Source organism: Calonectris borealis, chromosome 4 (genome assembly GCF_964195595.1).
Source record: "Calonectris borealis chromosome 4, bCalBor7.hap1.2, whole genome shotgun sequence".
Classification (NCBI taxonomy): domain Eukaryota; kingdom Metazoa; phylum Chordata; class Aves; order Procellariiformes; family Procellariidae; genus Calonectris; species Calonectris borealis.
This window is the reverse complement of record NC_134315.1, coordinates 59,061,405-59,084,818: the sequence shown is the minus strand read 5'-3', so window position 1 is coordinate 59,084,818 and position 23,414 is coordinate 59,061,405. Positions and strand designations below refer to the sequence as shown.

Here is a 23,414-nt window from a genome sequence, read left to right as displayed (position 1 = left end):
ATCCTTTAAAATGTTTAACTGGTGAATGTCTCTTACCAGTTGCTTTGCCACTTTATAGCTATAAAAAGTCCTTGAGGCTTTGCAGTTGTACATGCTTGTAAGGGATATCAGCAGTATCACTCACGCATGTCTATCAAAATGAGGCAGCTCAGGTTTCCGGACATGAATCAACCCTTCATAAAACTGATTTTTGTTTTTTCTTCACACAAGAGCAAGTTGCAGTAACTGTGTAGAGGAAATCTATTCCTATTCTTCAAAGAGCAGTGAGCATGTTATCTGGTACCATTTAATTTTATGAGACTATTACCAAAAAGACTCCATACCCAAACCAGCTTTGAAACTATGGCATTCACAGAACGCTTCCTCCAGCTTCACTGAACCATCAGGAATGGGTATCCCCTGTTTGTATTTTAATGCAAAGAATATTAAACGTTTATACTCTGCTTAAACATTTTCAAAGTGGATTACAGTACTGGCTCCTATGATACCTATGTAAATCACTAGCAGGCTATTGGGAAGCTTGAAGTTGCTACTGTGTAGCAACCTGTTATTTTCAGTGAACAATCAAAATTTATTTTGAATAACGAATAATGAGACAGTTCTTCAAATATAAGCACTCTAGCCATCTTCAACAGCATGTAGTTTGACTAGCAAACTTTTCATTAATTTAGTTTTTTTAATTTTTGTTTGGCATGTCATTTGAGAAAAAAAGTGCAGCCAAGTGAGTATACAAGAATTTTAAGGATCCTGTGACAATTGTACAAAACTGGGAGCTAAAAACTTCCTTGGCCAGGTCACTCACCGATCCTCTGCCCTTGTGCATATCACTGCCTACCAAATCCAGTCAATCTAGCAAAACACAGGCGATTTTTTTTGAATACTAGATGCCTCCTCAGAACAGAGACCTTTCCTGAATACATAAATTACTATAGCTCTCTCATCCCATAAAGTATAACATTTAACTGTATTAAACTATCAATTTAAATATGCTGAAGAGCTGTGGAAATAGAGCTATGAACTGTTCTGATGGGGATAAACACATGGGTCACTTTTTTTCAAGGCTAACCTTCATTAGCACAAAAAGCGTTGTCAGTTGACACCTGACACTTGCCATCTGTAGAATTAGGTCAAAAAGATGGCTCATATTCTTTGTAAATGGCAGTAAAATATTTTTAATCTATATCAGCAATTTAGAGATGTCAAAGTATGTCCCATCTTCTGGCTTTATGAAGTACATTTATACAAAAACTGCAATTACTGCATCTACATTATTAGGTGTGAAATTTGAGGTTAACTGTTATGCTGTTTGGATGAGTGAAACTAAATCTGTCTGCACGGTCTTGAAAACAATACTGTTTCTTTTCTGCATCACGCTGATTTAATTCATTGGGTAAATTCCTATGTAGCAGCACAGAGAACAGGTAATCTTGTTATATAGTTATTTTGCTATATAGTTATTTTGCTATATAATCTTGCTATATTCTTGCATGTTCTGTTACAGCTGCTTCCTGAAAAACTGTATACCTAATAAGTGTGATTATTTTTTGTGGATTTTGTATCAGGGTGACCCTGGTTCTTCTGCTGCAGGAATTAAGGTAATTTAATTTTAAAGCAGTTGTACAGGGAGAAGAGGGGTGGTTGGTCTGTGTTACTTTGTAGCGTCACGGACATTTCAGGTACCATTAATGTTATGGTTTTCCCCAGCTCTATTTTTAATTCGTTTTGTCAGATCTCATGTCTTTCATCTCTTTTCTTTTAGGGTGAACCTGGTGAATCTGGACGGCCTGGACAAAAGGTATTGGTTGGAAATGTTCAGTTTTCCTTTTTCTCTCTGTTGGATTTGTGATAAATGATGTTACACAGATGTTACCAGTGGCACTTATCCGTACTAGGATAATCCCAAGGCAGTACAATTTAACAGCCCAAGGCCTGTACACATTTGGTGTATGATCATTTTGTATTTTAAAAAAGCACAGGAATGATGATACTAATCAGCATGAAAAGCAATATTAGAATTACCTACCTCCTCTTCTAGCCACAGCGCACTTTTGCATTGAAAGCTTACCCAGCTGCAGCTGGTGAGACTAACAAAGGCAGGCTCTGCTCCTTGAGTGATCACAGGTTAACCCTGCACGTTTGACTGAATATTAACCTTCAGACTGTGGTACATTATTACATCTCATTAGGAAGAAAATAAATATTGACTAGAAACTCTTGCACATACACCTGTAAGGGGAATCGAACTGTTGGAGGCATGCGGCGTGTTTGGAAGGACATAGACCAGCTAATGCTGCCCTGGGTGCTGCGTAGCTGAGGCTGCTTTTGCAAGTAAAGGTCCAGCAGGAGCTGTAATGACTCTGTGCTGCACGAGGCCCTCTGAAGGTGGGGAATTTCCTCTTTGAATCCATAGTACATCAAACCCAGTGAATGCTGTGCCTTCAGCTGCCTTTCATGAGAGTAGGAGGCAGGTCCTGCTGGGAGAGCTGGTGAAAGGGCAAAGAGAAGAGACAATGAGGGAACCAGATTTTTGCTTTGCAGTACTTGGTTTCCCTCGGGAGCCTTCAGCACCATTCTTGCCTCTTATAACATTGAAAATTACCCACTGCTGCCTGAGTGGAGCAGAGTCCAGCTGCCAGTTGAGCTAGCAGGTATTCCAGACAGACCAAGAGCTAAAATTCTATATAGTGAATGGCAGTACAATCATTTTCTAATACTCGAGGCTTTTTTTGACTAAAACCCCAAAACACATATAAAATAAAATAAGAAGTTAAGTCTTTTTGTTTGAGAAATTATAACTGTTATCAATTATAACAGACTAAACAAGGACTATTATGGTTGCAAATGCAATTCTTTAGTAAAATGCAGTTTTAATTAGGAAAGGTAATCAAAGTAGTTTAAAGCTATCTAATCCACAGAATCATTCAGTGTGTGCATTCTGCAGTGTATGGTCCGCTTGGCTAATAAACTAGAAAATGCACTTAAGAGCCTGTTGAGATTCATACTCTCATTAGCTGGCTGCCATGGAGGCAAAACTAGCAGTGATTTATCAGCAGGCTCCGGGATCTCAGGCCCCAGGAATTCAGGTTTGATCTCATTTAGGTAACATAGATAAGTGAGAGGTACACAGTTCAGACTTTCTATAGTCTCAGTTTGTTGTTCACACCAAAGGGGGTTTGATGTGTTCTTTCCACTTCACCTCACAAGCTTCCAGTATGCCACATTCGTGTCCCCAGCCCAAACCATAGGCTCCTGTAATGCGCTCATTCAGAGTGCCTCCTCCAGCCAGGTGCCCCGTATCTGCAGTTCTGCCTCCTGCTTAGCAGGGACTCATTCACCTCACCAGAGATTGTGAGGAACCCTTTTTTCAACTGGAAGCATGTCTCTGCCCTCTACGTCATCTCAATACTTTTCCCCCTACTGTGTCCCATTCCTATTTCCTTCCTGTGTCTTCCCTCCTTCCTTATATTTTACTTGTTCCTCTTATTCCAGTTATTCCTTATCCATCTTCTAAGGACAGATAAATATTGAGCTGCTCACCTGAATATTATTTACATGAAATGAAATGTGACGGTATTTCAATGGCCTGACAAGGCTGTTGTGTGCCATATATATTGCAGAGGTGATAGAACGACCTGCCCTGTCAACCTGAGCGTTATGAGATGGAGTTAGTATACAGCCTTAATTTCTTTAAAAATCATTCTTCTCATAAATCCTACTCAGATCTTTTGTATCAGGAAAGGTCCAGAAAAGAAAGTATTATGCATTCATCTACAATACTAATTCTAATGAAGCATTAGTGATTTCATTGTGTTTCACATTGTTTAATGTATCTTTGAGGGGCATTTTAATTGTTTTAGATTACTGTGACCCTGAACTGCCTTTCTGCTTGTTATGTGTAGGTCTATGGAGGTTAGCTCTCTCCCCAGACTAAACAGTGACCTACTGCAGCAATACTAATAGATTATTACTTATAATTAGTTATAATTATTCAAATGCTGTGCTTAGAAGTGAAATTTAGTGCTTCCACAATTAGATGAGAAAAGGGCATGGTAGCAGCGTGGTATGTACGGCTACTCAGGTAAGAAACCAAAAGACATAGTAGGGTTTTGGAGCTAGCATTTGTCAGAAATCAGTGCAATGGAGGCATTTTAAAAGATTCTTCTTTTGCAAGAGTGACAACCCATTTTCTGCTTTGGAAAGTGTTAGGCAACAGACCAAGAAATAATAGTGTCTATTGAAAATGGTATCCTAGCCCCTACTCTTTCATCTCATTTTATAGTTAATATTTTGAGACTGGAATCTTTCCTGTGCTTTTAGGAAATGGGAACAGTTAAAATTTTGGAGTAACTGAAATGGACAAAGAAGCTGTTATCAGACCCTTCTATAACATTTAAAAATCACTCCATTTGGTAAAGTGATTTTCAGACCCTCTATTGTGTTTTTCAGTTTGTGGCAGAATGTAATTTTGTTATTAGCGCTTCAAGTCTATTTAATACTACTGCCTCAAAGAAGGTATTTGGGTACTGTAGTCTGATGATCTATATTATGTAAAGGTGTGTTTATGTTTGTGTATCTATACACGTGTATATGCGAGTGTATGAATGTATGTAAGTGTGTGTCTCTACATACATATATAAAATATTTTAATAGCACAATCTGTATAAACCACAGAGTTGAAATCTGGATTTCTGTAAAGCTCAGGAGTGTATAAAATCTGGAATACAGTTCAACTCATTATAAAGGTAAAAGTTGGCTTAAGAGTTCAGACCTGAGCTTCCAGAAAGTTCAGGGAATATTCAGATCCAAGGTGCCAGTTAGAATCCATCTCTGTATTAAAATAAAATCTCCAGCCTTTAAAATAATGTTTTTTTCACATGTTATTGCTCTTTTTTTTTTCTGTTCATCATCTTTATTTCCCTAGATAACATCTTTCCATTTAGCTGATATCTCAAAATGATCATTTGTGAGAATGTTGTCATTCTTGTCTTAGACTAATATCAACTTCATTTCAAAATGAATATATTCAGTTTTCAATTCCTGTTGCAAAATTACCCTTGCAAATCAGTACTATAGGTCTTTTTATTGCAATTTTAAATAAGCAAGGCATTTCTGGTTAAAGCAATAGAAAGTTACATTCCCACTATCCTTCATGACACCACGTATATTCACAGATAAATAGCAAGCACTGAAATGATGCTACAGATAGCTCTATAAATGACAGCCCAGTTATAATTAGGCAGTCCTGCTTGAATGGCAGAATTTAAACCAAGCTCTTCTGAATTGCGTTGTAGCTAAATCAGACGGTTACACAGCACAATATCTAGTTGAGAGTTGAAAATGGAACAGAATTAAACATCTGTTGTAAGTATGGAACTGAAATGGCAGTGTGTAAAATCAACCAGTGCTGCTTGTTTTCTTCTCTTTTGGTGAAGGCTAATGTGAATTCATTTTTGGCTTTCCTGATATGGATTTTCTACCTGGGTGTCATCTTCACATCCAAGGTTCCCAGAAGATATTTAAGTTCTTAACATGACTCTTACTAATTTAAGTGACATTTAAGTCACTCATTTTGAAAGTATCAGTCCTGCTTGAACTGACTAGCAGTCATCTATGCTCTTTTATCTTGCTGCAGAATATACAGAGCTGTTCACTGGATAGTGACCATAACTGAATAATGTCTGTAATATTATGTAATTTTCCCGTCTAGGGTGAACCAGGTCTTCCTGGGCTTCCTGGACTCCCTGGGATAAAGGTAAATAAACTGTAGTCTGTTGTACTGGGGGGACACCACAGAGAGGGGGGGACTGCAAGTATGTGGCTAAAATGGACTTACTGTGCTTGTGCTGTATCTCCTGAGTCTCTGGTATTGAACTGGGGATTGTCACAGGAAGGTTTCACATGGAAAATGGATAAGTGTCTATGAGTAAGCAAACAGTATATCTTACATTAAAATGTGAAGTAGAACATTGCATTCTCGTGCTTTTAAAAAATAATTTAATATAGTAGCTTTTTATATTTTTATTTAATGGAAGAGGCTTGTCATCAAAGTTTTACTTGGTTTCCACTTTGATGGGTGCTTTCCAGTAGCAACAGTCTACTGAATTTACCAAGCCTCCAGCCAGAGAACTGCATTAATTATACACAGGCTGTGGAGAACTGGCTCTGTCGACAAAAATACTCTGTGCTCCATTACACAACAGTGATTTCCACTGACAAGTCAAAATATTTTAATAAGATTCTATTCGGTATTAGCTACAGTCCCTGACCTAATACCTGGTTTAGTCCCTGGCTTCCGGTTTGTCTGGGATCTTTAGGTAAGTTGATACAAAAGACATGTGGTTGGTTTAGTTCTAGCATAAGTGGTTGCATTGGGAGTTGCAGACACTTGCAGAGTTTGAGCTGTAACTGTATAATGCTGCACAAAGAGAGTGGATTCACATATCCTGAGTGAGTGCAGACTAGAGTGGTTGCTTCTCCTTCGTGGCAAAGACCGTTCTTTCAGAGAACAAAATCTCTTTAAAACTTTTCCTTTTTTGCATTCCAGCATGGGCCTATGCATACCTCAGGAGATAGTTTATATCATTTCTCCAATAACAAGGGGGATAAGCCAGAGGCTTAATGGACTCTTGTCCATTTTGGTAGGATTCAGGATTTATCTCATGGAATGTAACATTTGCAGTGGTTTTCTCAATGGACTTGTGAATTGCCACAGCATTCGAGCATAATGTCCCTTCTGTGTTTCTAGTGAATTATGGGAAGAATTGAACGTGCATATTAAAGCTTGGATGTTGTAATACCTGAAAATATAGTTCCCAGGGAGGCTGTTCATTTTCTGCGAGAATGAACCCTATATTGACTAGAAGATCATGTAGGAGCAGAGTCCTTTGTGTGATGGAACTGTATTTTTACTTTGACAGCAATCCTTGTTCTGTTTACTCTAAATAGTGAGCAAAGAGGTAGCTCAGCTGGAGGTCAGTGCCTGGGGGCACTTGCCAAAACCACGTGGGGTTACGGCTGGTCTTTGGGGATTCTATGTTCATGTAGATCATGCATGTCCATGCATATCATCAGCAAATAAATTAAAAAGTCTAAATCTGAGTCTCTGTGCTGGGAAAATTATTGCTGTTAAGCTTTATTCGTTGGTGGTAAGAATGGCTCAGAAAGGCAGCTTTCAGATTCACCAGAAAGACAAAATGTGAAGTGAAAAATGGATGAATGTGGGAGTTTTGCCCAGTGAAAATTTGTTTCAGAATTCAGTGGATACAGTGGAAAAACAGTATAGTTGCCTGCAGACTGAAATGGAGTAATTTGGTCAAATATTAATCCTTTAGGAGAATGCTAGCTTTGTTAAAAATCTAGGCCAGAGGGAGACTAGTGGTGGTTCAGTGAGGAAATCCCATCTACTGCAATTCTGCATTGAGGTGGCTAGGTGCACCCTAGATGGTGACAAGCAAGCTAGCAGAAAGTTCATAGGAGAGAGCAAAGCAGATCTGGTCACATCAGACTTGCAGGATGGGTGCTGTTTGATTCAAGGCATTTGTAAAGTCTGTTTAATTGAGGAGTCCGTAGAAAAAAGCCTAGATTTTTCTGTCGCAGAGACTATGTCTGTGGCATGAGAAGTGGTAGCAGAAACCAGAGAATGGCTGGAGTTATGAATAGGGGCACTCATCAGCAAATTAAAAACAGTAGTTTAGCCCCTTTTCTCACTCTCTGTTTTAGCAAAGATTTAGGTATCACCATGGTAAAGTCATCTCATCAATTTCCAAGAACTACCTCAGTGATATCTTATGCAGAAACAAATTTCCAGTGAACTGGTGTTGATTGAAAGCTACTTTGAAATAACAGTGACTGGATGAGAAACCTGAGCATGGAGGAAATCTAATTGTCTGGACTTGCAGTCTGTTGGTGCTATCATGGTGTTACCGCACAAAATTGAAAGGAATCTTATTTGGAGCAATGACTTTTTTTTTTTCCTGATTGTTCCTTGTTGTTTGTTACATTTTTTTTCAGGGCTTCTGAGGTCTGTTCCCTTCAGGACTTTATAAAACTCTCTAAGATATGTCTTAGCTATTCTACCTTAATAGTGATATGCAGCAGTGGCATAATGCAACAGTCGTGGTACAAACCTCGCACAATGTCATTAGAACACCTAGGAACTTGTTACAACATATAAGAAGTTTCCATAAGGGAAGTTTTTCCTAACACTTAAATGGATTACAGAGTTCTCGTGCATTTGCGTGCCAGCACAGTAGCTGTCAGCAGGGATTTTGCAGGCTATTCCCAAACTTTGTGAGATGGATATCTGGCAACTCAAGCAAAGTGCTAGCAGGGGCTAGCGGCCATTTAATCTCTTTCCCAGTAGAAAAACTAAATATTGTTGTATTGCTGATATTATTTTGATACTATTCTGGTTTTCTGTGGTATTGTTCTCTTCAGTTTCTGTTACGTTATGCAGGCATGCACATGCACACTCAAGTGATTTCTACAAAAATTTCTGCTGACGTCCCTTGCAGCTAAAAAGGTTTAGGGTTCTTACTGCACTTTTTGATCTTTCTTCAGTCTTATATAATCAGAATTACAGAATGTTCTCCAAATTTGTGTTTTCCTATGATGTTGTAGAAATTAACATGTTTTCTATTTGTTTTCTGGCTTTTGCCCTGAGTTATTGGTAAAACACATTTCCCAAGCAGGTTTGAAAGGTTAGCCCTAGGTGGCAAGTGCATCTGAAGTGCATTAATTTCTGTAGATGAATGGATATAGTTTAAACCTGTGTTCAACCGGCCAAGTAGTCAAGGAATGGGAACAATATATTTTCTGGAAATTAGATAAATAAATAGCAAAAATTCATATCCTTTTGATATACAGTAACTCAAATAACGCAGGTGATTTCAAATGAACGGACTAGTTGTCTGAGGATCACGTTTACAGAGCTTTTATGTTCTAAAGAGCTTTGAAATTGTTGGATGTTGATGGACTGATACGTACGGGCATCTTTGAGACAGATGAGAAGAAAGAGGCAAGAGAAGACTCCATGTTGCCTAATTTCCTTTAGTATCTTCTAGTACTTCCATGTAAAGAAAAGAAGATCAAGATACAGAGATATTCTACGCATAGGAAACTCTTGAATGTAGTTCTTCTAGTCTTAAATATTTACCCTTTGGCTATCGTGTAAGAAATTGAAGTCTCCTTTTCTTTAAATCTGTTAGTTGAACTACAAAATTGCTTTCTTGTGAATGAATCTCTCCACAGGCTGTATTATGAAATGTTGTAGGTAACTGTGCACATACATAGCACTCTTTACAAATGCTAAACCAGCCTGTGAAAACATAAATGCCATAGCAGGCAGTGGACATTTCTTTCCAACTACATCTCATCTTTCTTCCCATGGTTGAAGAAGCTTCCCAAGGCATCCAGTCCAGTACGCTTGAACATATAGCCAAACTACTTAAAGGATTAATAAATACTAATCACTGACAAAGTTTCAGCTTCCTATAATGACATTTCAATTAATTAATCAATGTTCCTGGGAACCTGTTAGAGTTTGGTTGAATGTGATACTGGAGTCTAAATGAACAGCAACATTGGACAGACATGCAAGTATCATATCTGAATTCAGAGTATGCAGCAGGGTCTTTTATTACCTACTTTTCTAGACCCATTCACTATGCATATGTGGATGTTTTGGGAGTTCTTCCTGGTCTTTTTCATTCTCTCCTCATTGTCAGTTGGTGCCATGGAGGAAACACAAGCGCAGTCAGTTATTTCCAAGACAGTGATGAAGCTGTCTGTGACATGCTGGAGAAACGTTTCTCAAGCACCTGTTGCTGTTTAGGAATGGCTGGAAACTTAATGAGCCCCTGAATGTGTTCCACCGTGTCACTCGGGAAGCGAGTAAGGCACCTAAACACAGAATATTAACTCATCGCTCTGATATCCCCCAACTGACGCCAAGCAGACGCAGAATACCTTCTATGAAACACAAACTTCATATATCTGTTTTATCTCATAACTTTTATGGGATGATACGTACAAAGCAGCACTCACTTACTGTAATGGAAATCATGCATACCCTTATTCATTGTAATGTCAGACATCTCTCAAATCCACTGTGTTGCATTTTCTGGCATTTGGGCAGTACAGTCCTCAACTTCATCACTGCAGGGAAGCCATCACGGAACACAAGCCTCTTCTCAGTAGCAGCACTTTTTGCAGGATCTGGCTTTTCTTTAGCATTTCTGGCGTTTCTCCCTCTGTTTTTAAAACAAATACTGAAACAAAGCTTGTGAGTGCAACTATGCTTTTATTCTATCGTATTCAAGAAAACTGCTCTTGAATGATTTGGCATGAGAAAAGAAAGACTGCTTAGCCCTTCTGCTTTTGGGAGGTAGGGAAAGTTTTCTGTGTTTTCAAATCTGGTGGAACTGGCTGATTCAATGGACTTGCCTCCATGCAGCATCTTGTATCGTTTTGTACAATTTTGGATTGACTTCCCTAGGACTGAGCAAGGTTTCAGAATAACCTGGATAAGGATACGGGAATTTGAATCATGTTTTTTTTTTCTTTTCTTTTTGTGAAAGCAAAAGCAGTTCTAACTTTCTTCTGTTCTGTACTTAAATTTCTTTTTTTCTTTTCATACTCAAAGATCTTATCCTGTGACTTTCCTAATTCCATGCAAAGACTGAAACAATTGCTGCTCCACAGAACTTATTTTTTTAGCTCTAGAAGAGTTCATACTCCTTTTATCCAGTGAGTTCTGTTACAGAAGAAAACTTTCAGAGAAAATGAGAGGCAGAATTTTCAAGCTGGATGCTGGATAGAAGTTAGTCTCCTATTTAAAGTCTGTTAGAAAAGAAAGCGACTGTTGTTGAAGCTCACGTGTTACAATGTTGCTCCTGTCATCCGGTAGCAAAATGAAAGGAAATCTGAAGTAAATGGTAGTTCCAAGCAGTTCATTTTGGAGTCAACGACATTCACCACCTACAGGAGAGTTCTTCAAACTCCCCTTTTCCCCCAGGAGTTCTTAGGAAGGCTGAGCACATTTTACTAATGCATTTTTCCTTTTCCATATTTCCATTCTTCTTCCCGTTTTTCTTCCTTGTTAGTGACTGTTACCAGGAAACCTGCAGGGCCTATATCTCTCTTTCCATTTTTTCCAGGACTCAGATATTCTTGCCCAGGCTTCAGTTCATCTTTATCGTATAGGTCACTCTATGCATAACTCTTTCTAGCCTGAACGCAGGAGCTGGAAGGGACCAGCTGACCTTGTGACAGGCATCTCCGAATCCTGGATACAAAGATGTGCAGAACATGTTAATTGCAGCAATTGAAAAGTGTGGGAATTCAGCTTCAAACCCTGCTTTATAGAAACTTATGTTTCTCCCTGATAAGCACTTGCCTTAGCTGATATATATTTTGAAACAGTCAAGAGTGAACTAATTTCCAACCTTCCATCAGTCACATATAGCGTTCTTAGGAATGGGTCATCTGTCCGAGTAGAGGAAAATGTGCAGTGTAGTATAGGTCAAATACTGAAAAGTAGACTATAATGATGCATGTTCTGGGTGAAAATGGGAACTGATCTAAAAAATAGGACTTAGTACCTGCATGTGGAGGGCTAGTTTTCAGAAGTAGCTCTATGCATGGGTAGGTAAAAAAGATAAAACAAAAAAAATTATACAACTGTGCAAGTAATTTTCAGTATTCAGTTTCCAGAGTGGAAGTATGTATACAAACATGTATCTGTATGTATGTAGTTACATATTTAGCCTTGTTCATTCATTCCTAGCTGTCTGGTTTCCATATGCTATGGCAGTAATCACTTGCATAGGGTAGGCATGTAATTTCCCGGACTTAATTTTGAGAATCAAGGCCAGAAAATGAAATCATCATTAACATTGGATGTTATGCACGTGTCAGGAGTGTTTACTGGGGTGTTCTTCGAGATATAAGCAGTTCTTATGAATCCGTCAGAAACTATATCCTCCAAATCATGAAAGCTCTCATTTTCTTTCCTGGAAAAGGCTAAAACATAAGTAACTGAAACACAGGATGTAGCTTCCTCTAAAGCTATTACTAGTTGGAAGACTGAGCCTATAAGGATCTATTCTACAGCATCTGGTTTATAGCATAGTATAATTTTTCTTTATTAAAAAAAAATCGATCCAAATCCAAATTTTGAACACAATTGAGTAATCTGAGAGTCCGATATTCTGTTCAATTCAGAAATCAAGTATTTTGTCATCTGCAAAGAAAACCTGACATCAGTAATCTGAAAGTATTTCTGTGCCTCAAATACACAATTTTAGATGGTCAGAAATGAGTGCATGCAATAAAGTTCTCTTCAGAGTAGCAACAAAAATTCCTTAAATTTGTCATCTAACTGTTTTCTAAAAGAAACAATTTGGGGCCAGAGTGTTAATAATTTAGCAGTTTGGTCACTGCAAAGAATTAAAAACGAGGCGCTCATTACAACAAGTTGTTTTTATTCTAATCCCCCAAAGTAGGTACCACGCTGACTTGAATTATAATTAGCCCTGAAGTTAGAAGTCCTTGATATGACTAATGCATGCAGAATTAATCAGAATTATTACTGGCTCTGTTAGCACCCTTCCAAAGCAGCATACCTTCTAAGCAGGCAGAGCTTAAAAGTGATGAGAAAATTAGGCTTACTAAAAAGCAATAAATGTCATACAAAGTAGGGCTAGTTGTGAAGCTTCAGGGTTTTAGCCAGGTTGTAAGGTAGTACCTTTTACTGCTTTAATGCTAAAAGAATCGTAAAGGCTAAACACGCATTGGGAAATTCTAAACCAGAATTGTTTTTCTAAGTTTAGAGTCTGATTAGGGAGCAAAGATATTGTTTCAAATGCGATGAGTGAGGCAGACAGCCTGTTTTAACTGGCCATATCTGGAGCCAATTCTGAACTGGTATGAAAAGCCTTAACAAAGACCTTATAAAATGGGGTTAGTTTTTTTTATCAGATTTCCTTTTGCCTTGCTCATTTCCTTCTTATGAGCTGAATACTGTAGTCCTCCCGAGAGCAAAATTCCCATGGACATCAGGCTATATATAAAGTCCTTTTAATGCCCTTCACAGTGAGAAAGTATAAGGTGCTGTTCTCTCTGACTTTTATAGTCTAAGGCCGGCTGAGTTTCTGAGAAATCGCTTCACTTGAACTGAGTGCCACAGACGCAGGCAGGGCACGAGCAAGTACAGCTTCATCAAATGCCCGGGACTGCTCTGTTCCAGACTCCTGAGAATTTGGCCCTCACTCCTCTCCAGAGTGGAAAAGTTGCAGTATTTTGGTTAGAGAGCAATCTCGGAAACAAAGTCTGAGGGCAGCAGATGGCAATTTCTGGAAAATCGACACAGGCACCAGTGAACCAAATCCAATTTATTATAACTTCAGAGCTGTTCTCCAGATTGACTTGCATCTGGGTTTTGGGGTGGTTTTCTACCTCTTGTTCTATATATCTCCACCGTTGCAGGATTCTTTCAGTAGTGTTAGGCAAGGAGAGGGCTTCATGCTGGTTTTGTCTTAAATACGCCTATGAGTGAGTCAGGGTAACATTTAAGACAAGCATACCTTGGTCTCTTGAAGTGATTAAAATGAGGACCCTTCCATGTCAGTGCTTGTCAGAAAGGACACCTTGGGCTTTCCCAGGGATTGTGGTTTTTGAGGATTTTGCAGGCTGCCCCATGCCGGATGCGGGCAGTGTTTGGAGGACCGCGAGACCTACAGGTAGGAGTTTGGGAGCTCCGAGCCTGCCCCCAAGTTGCATGTTGGAGCATGTCGGGGTTCTCTTCCAGCCCACACAGCTAGGTTTTCCGTGTATGGAAACTGTGGCATGGACCCATTACCAGAATCCTCCACAGAAATTCTGGATGCTTTGAGGTGGTTTGCCATCCAGAGGTGTGCAGGCGGGAGTCCTGGCCTTGGCACGTTCGGACTTGCAAGTGAGCGCCAGGGAAAGGTGCGTGTGTCCTGGCTCCGTGGCAGACCTGGCAGTCAGCCCTGGAGGCGCAGAAGTGCCGTGGTCCCAGCACTGCGGCAGACACTGAATGAGACATTTCAGGACCAATGAACTATGAAATAAAGATGAGAGTTTGACATTTAAGCTTCTCTGGCTAGTTCTAGTGTATAGCACTAGATAAGGATAAGGATTGAAATGACATTGTTCCTTGAAAATTCATGGTCTAAAGGTTGGTCTAGTCTCATTTCTGTAACATAGAGAAAATAATGCAGTAATCTCATGTAGAAGGAAAATAGTAAGGTGGCCATGAGAATTAAAAAAAAAAAAATTTAAGAGCTCTTTCACAGTTTATATCTGTAAAGGGAATAACTGGCTTATGTGTTTAAAAATATTTTATCAGTAAGTTCAAATATTTTTATTTACCAAAGTAGGATAGCTTCTGTAATTTCAGAAATGGAAGTGAATTTATTTCGTTGTTATAGAAAAGCTGATGGTTTGGGCACTTTTCTGCAGCACAGGTTTTCTTTTCGGGCAAACATTGATCTGGATGGGAAAATGTGTATTATATTCATTACAAGAATAATTATAGAAGGAAGAGCCTTCTGTGGGAAAACAGTGTATCCAACAACTGCTGTTCTCTACTGATTGCTCGTATCAGCACGGAGCTGTGTATTTCAGGCACTGGAAGTGGACTAGGCCTGTCCGTGAGAACCAAGTTTCAATAACTGTGTTGCTGTGTGTCTCGGCTGTGTAATGAAGGCTAATTCTGAGTATAGTATTAGAACTACAGTGTTAATAAACATGTGCCAAATTAGTGGTGTTTAAAACAGTAATCAGCATTGCAAGTGGGATTTCAACTGTTGCACTTTTTAAAGTGAAAGTCCAAGTTTTGGACTTTCCAAAGCAATTACAGGTTCTATAAAAGTTACAAGAAGACAGTGACAGCGAAGTGTGTCTTAGAGATAACCTCCGATATCAAAGTTAGCCTCTGCCTCAGCCCATAAAAGCTTTGATCATCATGGAAACCAGTTATGAATATGTCTAGATAATAATCCTCATAAAAATTTGACTATCCTCTGAAGTAAATTACAAGGTGGCTTTTTTACTATTAAATTCTGATGGAGCTCACATTATGCTAGGTGTACAGCATGCCATTATAGGCCATGGTTTTTTCTGTTTTAGACATTTTATGATAAGAGGTGAAAATGAACATTAACAAGATTTGTGAATAGTATTATATCATTTGCTGTCTGACCCACTAGTATTTCTACAGTTGATGAACAGCTGAGGGTGAAAATGAGCACGTGTAGAGGTAGTCTCTTAGTCTCTGAAAATATTAACATATCAAGTCATTAAAAATTATTCTTAAAAAGATAACAAATCACTCCATAAACTGGAAGCAATTCATAAGCTTGTTGATTCTTTTTTAATACCAAGTTGCCTGTGTCAAATGATACAAAGTGCTCCAAGCCCTAACAGTAGATGAAGTTCAAACGCTGGACTTTGTCTTGACTTCCTGTGCAATGTGGTGGTTTCTAGCAGTGATTTCATAACTGTGCCAAAGGGTTAAACTAAAATGCACAAAGAGTCATCACTTGATGATGGCTTTCTATACAGCTGCCAAACAGTATTTCGAATGCAGGAGTTCCTTACTCTTCTTTCAAAACCTACCTGTTGAACTCCTCTTTCCAGATTTTGTGTTCCCTGCCCTGCTTTAGCAGGCAAAGAAGCTTGTGGTAGATTCTTACTAGATATAACTTTGTTTTTATTGTAAGAAGTTGTAGCGATATGTTTAGAAAAGTATTATAAATCTTGGTTACTTTGATTCCTTGTGTTCCTCTCAGCATTTCACGGTAGTTTGGAACAAATTCTGAGCTCATTTAAGCAAGAAACTTAAGATCAGGAGATGCTTCAGTGAATCCCAGAGCTACAATGTTGTCAAATCAAAGTGCAGTCCCAAAGCAAACCTTTACTCTTGCTTTCCTGCAGCTATGTGCTAGCTAAATCATAGATGTCATATATTTAAAACAAAAACTAAAACCCTTAGTCCTTGATTTCCTAACCTCATTTCTCTATGGCTCTGGCATCATGTTTGTGTGATGGACTAATACGAATGGTCTCTCCCTTGCCTTTGCATAACAAGGATGTCAGCATGCCTTATGAAAGGAACTGTTTTCTTTACATTTCACACATCATTGGCAGTGCTGATTTTGATAGATTCTCATTTCTTTTTTTGCTATCTGAGTGGCATAAAGGATAACATAAAGCAGGAAGCCAGCAATATTTGCAGAATATAATTGCAGGATACAGTAGGTACGAGGACTGGGCATTGCTTCTCATGTAAATGTTTCTCTTCTGAGTAACTGAGATAGAAATGCCGGAGACAAACCTGAAACAGTTGTTACCTCCACTCACTGTGAATGGTGCAGAAGTATACCCAACGAGCATTTTAGATAATGCCTTATGCTGTGGTTACACTCAAGAGATTTGAAATATTAGAGAGGACACGGCTTAATTTCAAATTATCCAGACATATTGTCTTTTTACTTAGAAGCTTTGTTCAGATGGCAAATCAGATCTTTTAATCTGCTTAGCCTCACTAGCCCTAGATAGAGGGAGAGTTGCATGTTTTTCTTAATGTAGCCAGGTCTTAACTACTGCAGTTTGTTTCATGTGTGATAAGAATACACTGTTGGATCACGTTCGACTTGGCATCCACCATAACTGCCACGTCTTTCTCAGCAGAGCTGCTACTTGGCCAGTCAGTTCTGAGTCTCTACTCACACACCACTTCTTCCACTCCACATTTGAAAATGTTGTAAAGCTCTGGGTCATATAAGATTTGTATTCTACTTATGCTAATTAAGCCATTATCAATTCCACTAGCTATTGCAAAGCTATTGTCTCTTTAGGCCAAGAAATTAGCCCTGGTAAAGTCAGTATTAAAACAATCTAGGGCTACTGAGTACCTTCTCGTTCTAGAATAAATGATTGAAGCTGCATTTTCTTCATTTACCGACATTAAAGTGCTTCCATCTGCAATGACAACCTTATGTTACTCTTACTGATGGGCACTGATACAAAGACTTACATAAACTGTAAGGTTATTTTCCTATGACAGCAAAAAAACATGCTTCTTTTTTGTGACATGTTGTCTTAGTTTATTCCATTGTTATCATATTCTGAACCATGGCCAGCTGGAACTTCATGTGAGAAAACTCATTATTTTGTTGGGTTTTTTTTATAATCTAAATTGAGGTCACTGAGAACTTGCTATGGCCCTCAATATCCCTTGATAGCCACACAAAAGATTTCTCTGGTTATAGGTTTGCTAGAGACCTTCTTTGCTTTGAACTGTTAATGATGGATTGCTGATGAGAGCGCAGATGAATGTGCAAGAATACTTCCTAATTTGCTTGCCCTGTGCAGCATACCTGTATTTCTATGGAGGTGAAGAGAAATATCCAACTGCTTATATTCACTGTCTCTATACGTTGTCAGTAATTATATCAATACAGGATTATGACTCATCTCTCTTTTAGCTATTTAAAGAGGCATTTGATGGGTAATTTTTAGTCATTAAGTTCAGGATATTGTTAAAAGGCTAATAAATAAATCTTTATTAATTTGGTTATACTACTGGTTTGAAAATTTACAATAGCTTGTGGGTACATCTTCTTGATTCAAATTTATGTGAAAAAAATGCAAGATTAAATAGCAGGAAACCTTGTTCAGGAGAGTTTGTGAAGGAAAACATATGGCTTATTAATCTTCTATTATCCCCTTTCAGGCATGGAGATAGGTAATAAAATATGCCCTTATTCCCCTGCTTAATGCTGCTTCTGCTGCAACTCAGCTCGATTCCTGCTATTTGTCTGTTGTGTTTGTACAAATGAATGGGCAGTAAGGGGGCAGTACAGAGAGGGAATGAGGAGAGCTGTGGCTCTTTCCCAGCTGTTCACAGCCAGAGAAGTTGTCTGGATGCAGAGAACTGAAGTATTTTATTGTCAGATGAGGAGGGAGAGTACCATGGTGCTGGGAGTCTCTGCCTTGAAAGAAGGTCGCTTTTGATCTCCTTTTTGGGGATGATGCAGCTAAGTACCTCCCTTGAAAACACACTGAAACAGTACCATCTGGCCTCTCCATTTGTCATTGCTTTGTCATACCCTTACCCTGTCTGCCCATCTATTCACATGCTGCAATAGAAAACTACCTCATAACACATGACGGAAATGAACTGTCCCTTTTTAAATTTAGGAATCACTCAGGAGTCCCCTCTTGCCTTCAGACTAGCTTTGATATTAGTTTGGTATATTATGTTCAGTCCAGGTTGCATATTAACAGTCCTTAACCTCATAAAAACCATGTTTGACACCTTTTGCTTCATTTGCATTTCATGTGCTGTGTGATGGCTTGCTACAAGAATTTATGCTGATGAAAGTTACCCATGATGAAAAGTACGTCTATATAACTGTTGCATCATAGATAGAGAACTGTAAGCAATATAGGGAAAATGCTATCCAAAAGAAACTTGTGTTACTGTAATTACATACTGCTAAATAAATAATCTAACATTCCTCTCATATTGTATTTTTAAAGGGTGAACCAGGTTTCATTGGTCCGCAAGGAGAACCTGGGTTGCCAGGGCTACCAGGAACAAAGGTAAGGGTAACTGGCCAACACTCTGGTGCAAAGCCCTTAGACCCAATGTCAAATTCCCCTTCCTCAGCACATAGCAGAGACTGAGGCTGTACTAATGGAGGAAAATGTGGAAAGTCATAGTTCATGAACCAGTACTATGACATATGTCTTTGTACTGATGCCCTCAAACAATGTGAAGGCAGATGTTAGATCCATTCATAACTTGAGTTCATCCATTGCCTTTGTTCATGTTAGCATCCCAAAAGTTATTTGTTCAAGAGGTAGAATATGCATGACTGAATAAACTATATTTTCGTACATGTTTTTTTAGGAAAAAAGCTTTAAAGTGTGTGCAGGTATTAGAACTTTGATACTACACACCAGACTCTGAAAATACAGATCCACTAAACCTGTGGTTTTTTCTTTCTTCCTATGGGTTTTTTTTAGCCACTGTATGGCAAAGTTAGAATAGTATGAATCCTACAAACAGTCTCATAGTTTGGGAATCTTTATTCCAGTCCTTTCAGAATAGGGAAAAAAATGCCTTACAAATCCCATTTCCATTTTGAAGCCCTCTTCTTTTGCCTTCGAGAAGACTGTATTTACTCAGGGGAGAGTTCCCCAACCATTACAAGTCATAGATGAACTTGAAAATATTTTCTTCTGATGGCTGGATTTCTTTGGTCGTGCTGAGATGATGGTGTGCTGAAGACTGCCCAATATTTTGTGATATATGTGTATCTGTAGGGTGACAGAGGAGAGGCAGGCCCTGTTGGGAAGGGTGAGCGAGGTGAACCAGGAGTTCCTGGACCAAAGGTCAGTGTGATTTTACACTGGAAATGTTTTGTTAGCTTTACACCTATGAACACATCTTTTCCTGCTGAAAAATAGAACAAAAACTTGGTGAGTGAGCTTTTAAATGAAAATGCTGTCAAATACTGCAGTCCAGTCCGGAGGACAATGGCAGTTTTGTGTTCACAGCTATGGAACTGCAGTCTGAATGGACTCTTATTTGGTCTACAAAGTAAAGACACTACCTACATACACTGTCATGGAGTTGGCCTAATTCATTCCAGCTAAAGTCCTGACCTCCAGGTCCCTAACTTTCAGCATCGAAGTTTGAACTCTTTGACCAGTGTGGCTATTGAACGTGGAGAAAATCCATTTTGCATGCTGTTTTCACACTCTGTAAGAAAGAGATCATTCTAACTACGTTTAGCGTTGCCTTAAGATTTTCCACTGTGTTAATACCATCAAGTTTTCCTTTCTTAATACATCTTGAAAACAATAAGGCGGATTTTGTGCTCCTTGGCCAGTTAGTTTATATTCATCTGAACCATTGGGAAAAGAAGTTGTGGTAACGCTTTATTTTAATCTCCTTATTTTAGGATATTTAACTATCTTCTCTATCTCATAGCTATCATTTTTCAGGAGCTATGGAATGACATAGGTCATTCCTGTAAAGCAGTGTTAATGATGTCTACTCTTTACGAGTGCCAATACTACTTTTCCTTTGGAAGGATGGAATCTGTGGCCTTTGTGTGCTAGTGTTAAAGAATATATTACTCTGGGTGCTATTAAATTCAGTGCCTTTACAGATTCATTATCTTGGTCATATGAAATGAACTGTTTCTGCTGTTCTATACTGTAGTTAGTCATTACTAATTTCTTTTTTCTGCACTCCCATTTCTCTATCATTTTTCTCCTGTCTATCTTCCTTCAAACAGGGGAAAACAGGTGAACCGGGATCTAGAGGCCCAAAAGGGTCAAAGGTTAGTAGTAAAGAAACTGTCTTTAGTGGAGTAATTAGCACAATGATTTTTAGGATAAATTATTTGTAACATTTCACAGAAACTTCACTTATCTCTGCAAAAGAACCTGTAACAGTCTGCAGTGTTCTTTATAAGTGAAACCTTCTGACTTCTGGCTTTAGCTATTAGAGTCAAATCCTGTGTGTTTTAAACACTGTGATTCTAGTTCTTTTTCTGTTATAACATCTATTCCACTCTGCTTTGGTTTCCCCCATGCAACTTGGTTTCTCTCTGTGTAACTGATGTGGGTTAGTCCTCCCACAGGCCAGGAACCAACACCTGACTGTGCCTGTGGAGATTTAACTGGTTTTCGCAATAATTTTGTGGATCCACACTTTGGTGAGTTAGGAATCAGGGGTGTTGCACGTACTGCAGGCTGAGATGTGCTGGTTAGAAGTCCTACAAAGGCAAGACTTGTAGGTTACATGACCATTTTACCTACTTTAAAAAACTACTTTGATTATATCTCTCTCTCCATCCATCCATCCATCTCTATAGAGATATAGTTGGTTCACATATATGTATATAGAGAGATAAAATATATGCTTTTCTATTACTTCATCTGCTGTGCAAATACTGTGCTCACTGGACTCCTTCATGTTACATTATGGAAGCAAGAGGAAAATAGATTTGTTTCGGCGGTTATTGAGTTTACTGTCAGAATAAAGATGATGAGACAATGTAGGCTGGTAGGATACGTTTGCAGTACTTGTAAGGTCCTTGAAGAGCGGCCCATTCACAGTGCTTAAGGATATGATTAAATAAGTGCCACTTAACCTCATTCATTCTCACCGGAAAGGAACATTGGAAAATGAGGGAGCTGATGAGGGAATCAAAGCGTTAGAGTGAGAGTAGAAGAGTAAATCAGCCTCTCATTTGCCTACAGTACCTGGGCACCTCCCAAATGCACCAAAAAATAAAGATATCCTCTTTAATTCCCTTTTCATTAAAAAAGGATATATGATTTTCATTTTACCTGCATACCTGTCTTGAAAATCTGGCCCACAGAAGTCAATCTAGTGGTTGGGAATTTCATTTTTTAACAATTCCAATGACATGTTCACTAGCTGCTGCCAAGGCAACACTGAAAGGAAAGGCAGATGGAACAACCTTGATTATGTCCTGCCACTAGCCTGCTCTTCATATTCCTTCATTAGCCCCATCAAAGTTTTCTGTTTTCTGTGTTTTCTATTACCACTGGTGCATTAATCATTCTTCCCTGACTTGTACCAAAGTTTTATAGATTTCAACAGGAGCAAAAGTTACAGTTCTTACCCAAATTAATTTCGAGTAATATAAAACTACAATGCTACAGGCTTGGGGAAGAGTGGCTGGAAAGCTGCCCAGAGGAAAAGGACCTGGGGGTGCTGGTTGACAGCCGGCTGAACATGAGCCGGCAGTGTGCTCAGGTGGCCAAGAAGGCCAATGGCATCCTGGCCTGTATCAGAAATAGTGTGGCCAGCAGGAGCAGGGAGGTGATCGTGCCCCTGTGCTTGGCACTGGTGAGGCCGCATCTTGAATACTGTGTTCAGTTTTGGCCCCCTCTCTACAAGGAGGACATGGAGGTGCTGGAGCGTGTCCAGAGAAGGGCAACGAAGCTGGTGAGGGGTCTGGAGACCAAGTCTTATGAGGAGTGGCTGAGGGAACTGGGACTGTTTAGTCTGGAGAAGAGGAGGCTCAGGGAAGACCTTACTGCTCTCTACAATTACCTGGAAGGAGGTTGTAGCGAGGTGGGTGTTGGTCTCTTCTCCCAAGTAACTAGCGATAGGACAAGAGGAAATGGCCTCAAGTTGTGCCAAAGAAGGTTTAGATTGGACATTAGAAGAAATTTGTTTACTGAAAGAGTGGTCAAGCCTTGGACCAGGCTGCCCAGGGAAATGGTTGAGTCACCATCCCTGGAAGTATTTAAAAGACGTGTAGATGAGGCACTTAGGGACATGGTTTAGTGGGCATGGTGGTGTTGGGTTGATGGTTGGACTTGATGATCTTAGAGGTCTTTTCCAGCCTTAATGATTCTATGATTCTGTGAAAAATATAAGAGCTTGCTATGAAAGGGACTGTGAAATGAATCGTGGTCACTGGATGATGGGTTATGAATGCATACATGTTTGAAATTCCCTCCATCACTTGAAACATATTACTAATAGCCAGGAAAATAACCCTCTGTGCAAGATGGTAAAGATCTTATGTCTGTTGCAGTAAGGAGGTAAAGGAACTCTAATGCTGACAGTAATTTTGTGTTTGTAGAGGAGGCAAGGACTCAAGAGTAGGGAAGTTCAGAAAGTTAGTGGAGCCATGATCGCAGAAAGAAACGTTTATACACTTTGAAACACACCTTTGAAAAATTTGTTGAGTGTTATCAGACTTCAGACTGAGTGATTTCATTTCTCCAGCTTTCTCTTAAAGCTTTTGATAATGCCATTACGAATAGGGAAGTTATATAAATTACTTAATTGCTAATCCGTTTTTTATTGGTTCTTTGGGATTTCTTATTCCAACCCAATACAGCACTCAGTAACAATTCATACAGAACCAAATGCATCATTGTCAACCCTGCCACTACACAGATTTTGAGGGAATTTTTTCTTTAATTAATTTAGATCCACATTCTGTTTATAATGAGAGGCCTTTTAAACTGGTTTATTTAAGGCAAACATATTTAAAAGGGAAGAAGTGATATATTGTCAAATGGCATATCCATTTTCAAATATCATTTTTACATAGGGCGATACAGGTGCCAGAGGCGACATAGGATCTGCAGGTCCACGGGTAAGTCTACTTCTCGTTTCAGCTCTTTGTTTTGTACTCTTAGATTCATTCCACACTATGAATTGACATTGTAGCAGCAACTCCAGTTAAACCAGTGAAATTTGGCGCTTGACTCTGGTGGAACATGTGTTGCTAACTGGCCTTTAATATGAATAACAGCCCTTGCTACTATTTGCAGCAGTCTCCTGTTCACAGTTCATGGGCAGGATGTTACATGCCAGA

The 23,414-nt window shown here is 39.1% G+C and overlaps 1 protein-coding gene across 1 annotated transcript in view; it reads left to right on the top strand.

Moving 5' to 3' along the window:
* The window catches only part of COL25A1 (collagen type XXV alpha 1 chain), a 322,972-nt gene that overhangs the window by 267,184 nt on the left and 32,374 nt on the right, over nucleotides 1–23,414 (top strand). Inside the window, exons 16-22 of the mRNA XM_075149759.1 lie at nucleotides 1,563–1,595; nucleotides 1,760–1,795; nucleotides 5,708–5,752; nucleotides 18,571–18,633; nucleotides 19,360–19,428; nucleotides 20,340–20,384; nucleotides 23,148–23,192. Of these exons, the coding sequence (XP_075005860.1) occupies nucleotides 1,563–1,595; nucleotides 1,760–1,795; nucleotides 5,708–5,752; nucleotides 18,571–18,633; nucleotides 19,360–19,428; nucleotides 20,340–20,384; nucleotides 23,148–23,192 (336 nt within the window). The remainder of the gene's footprint in view (nucleotides 1–1,562; nucleotides 1,596–1,759; nucleotides 1,796–5,707; nucleotides 5,753–18,570; nucleotides 18,634–19,359; nucleotides 19,429–20,339; nucleotides 20,385–23,147; nucleotides 23,193–23,414) is intronic.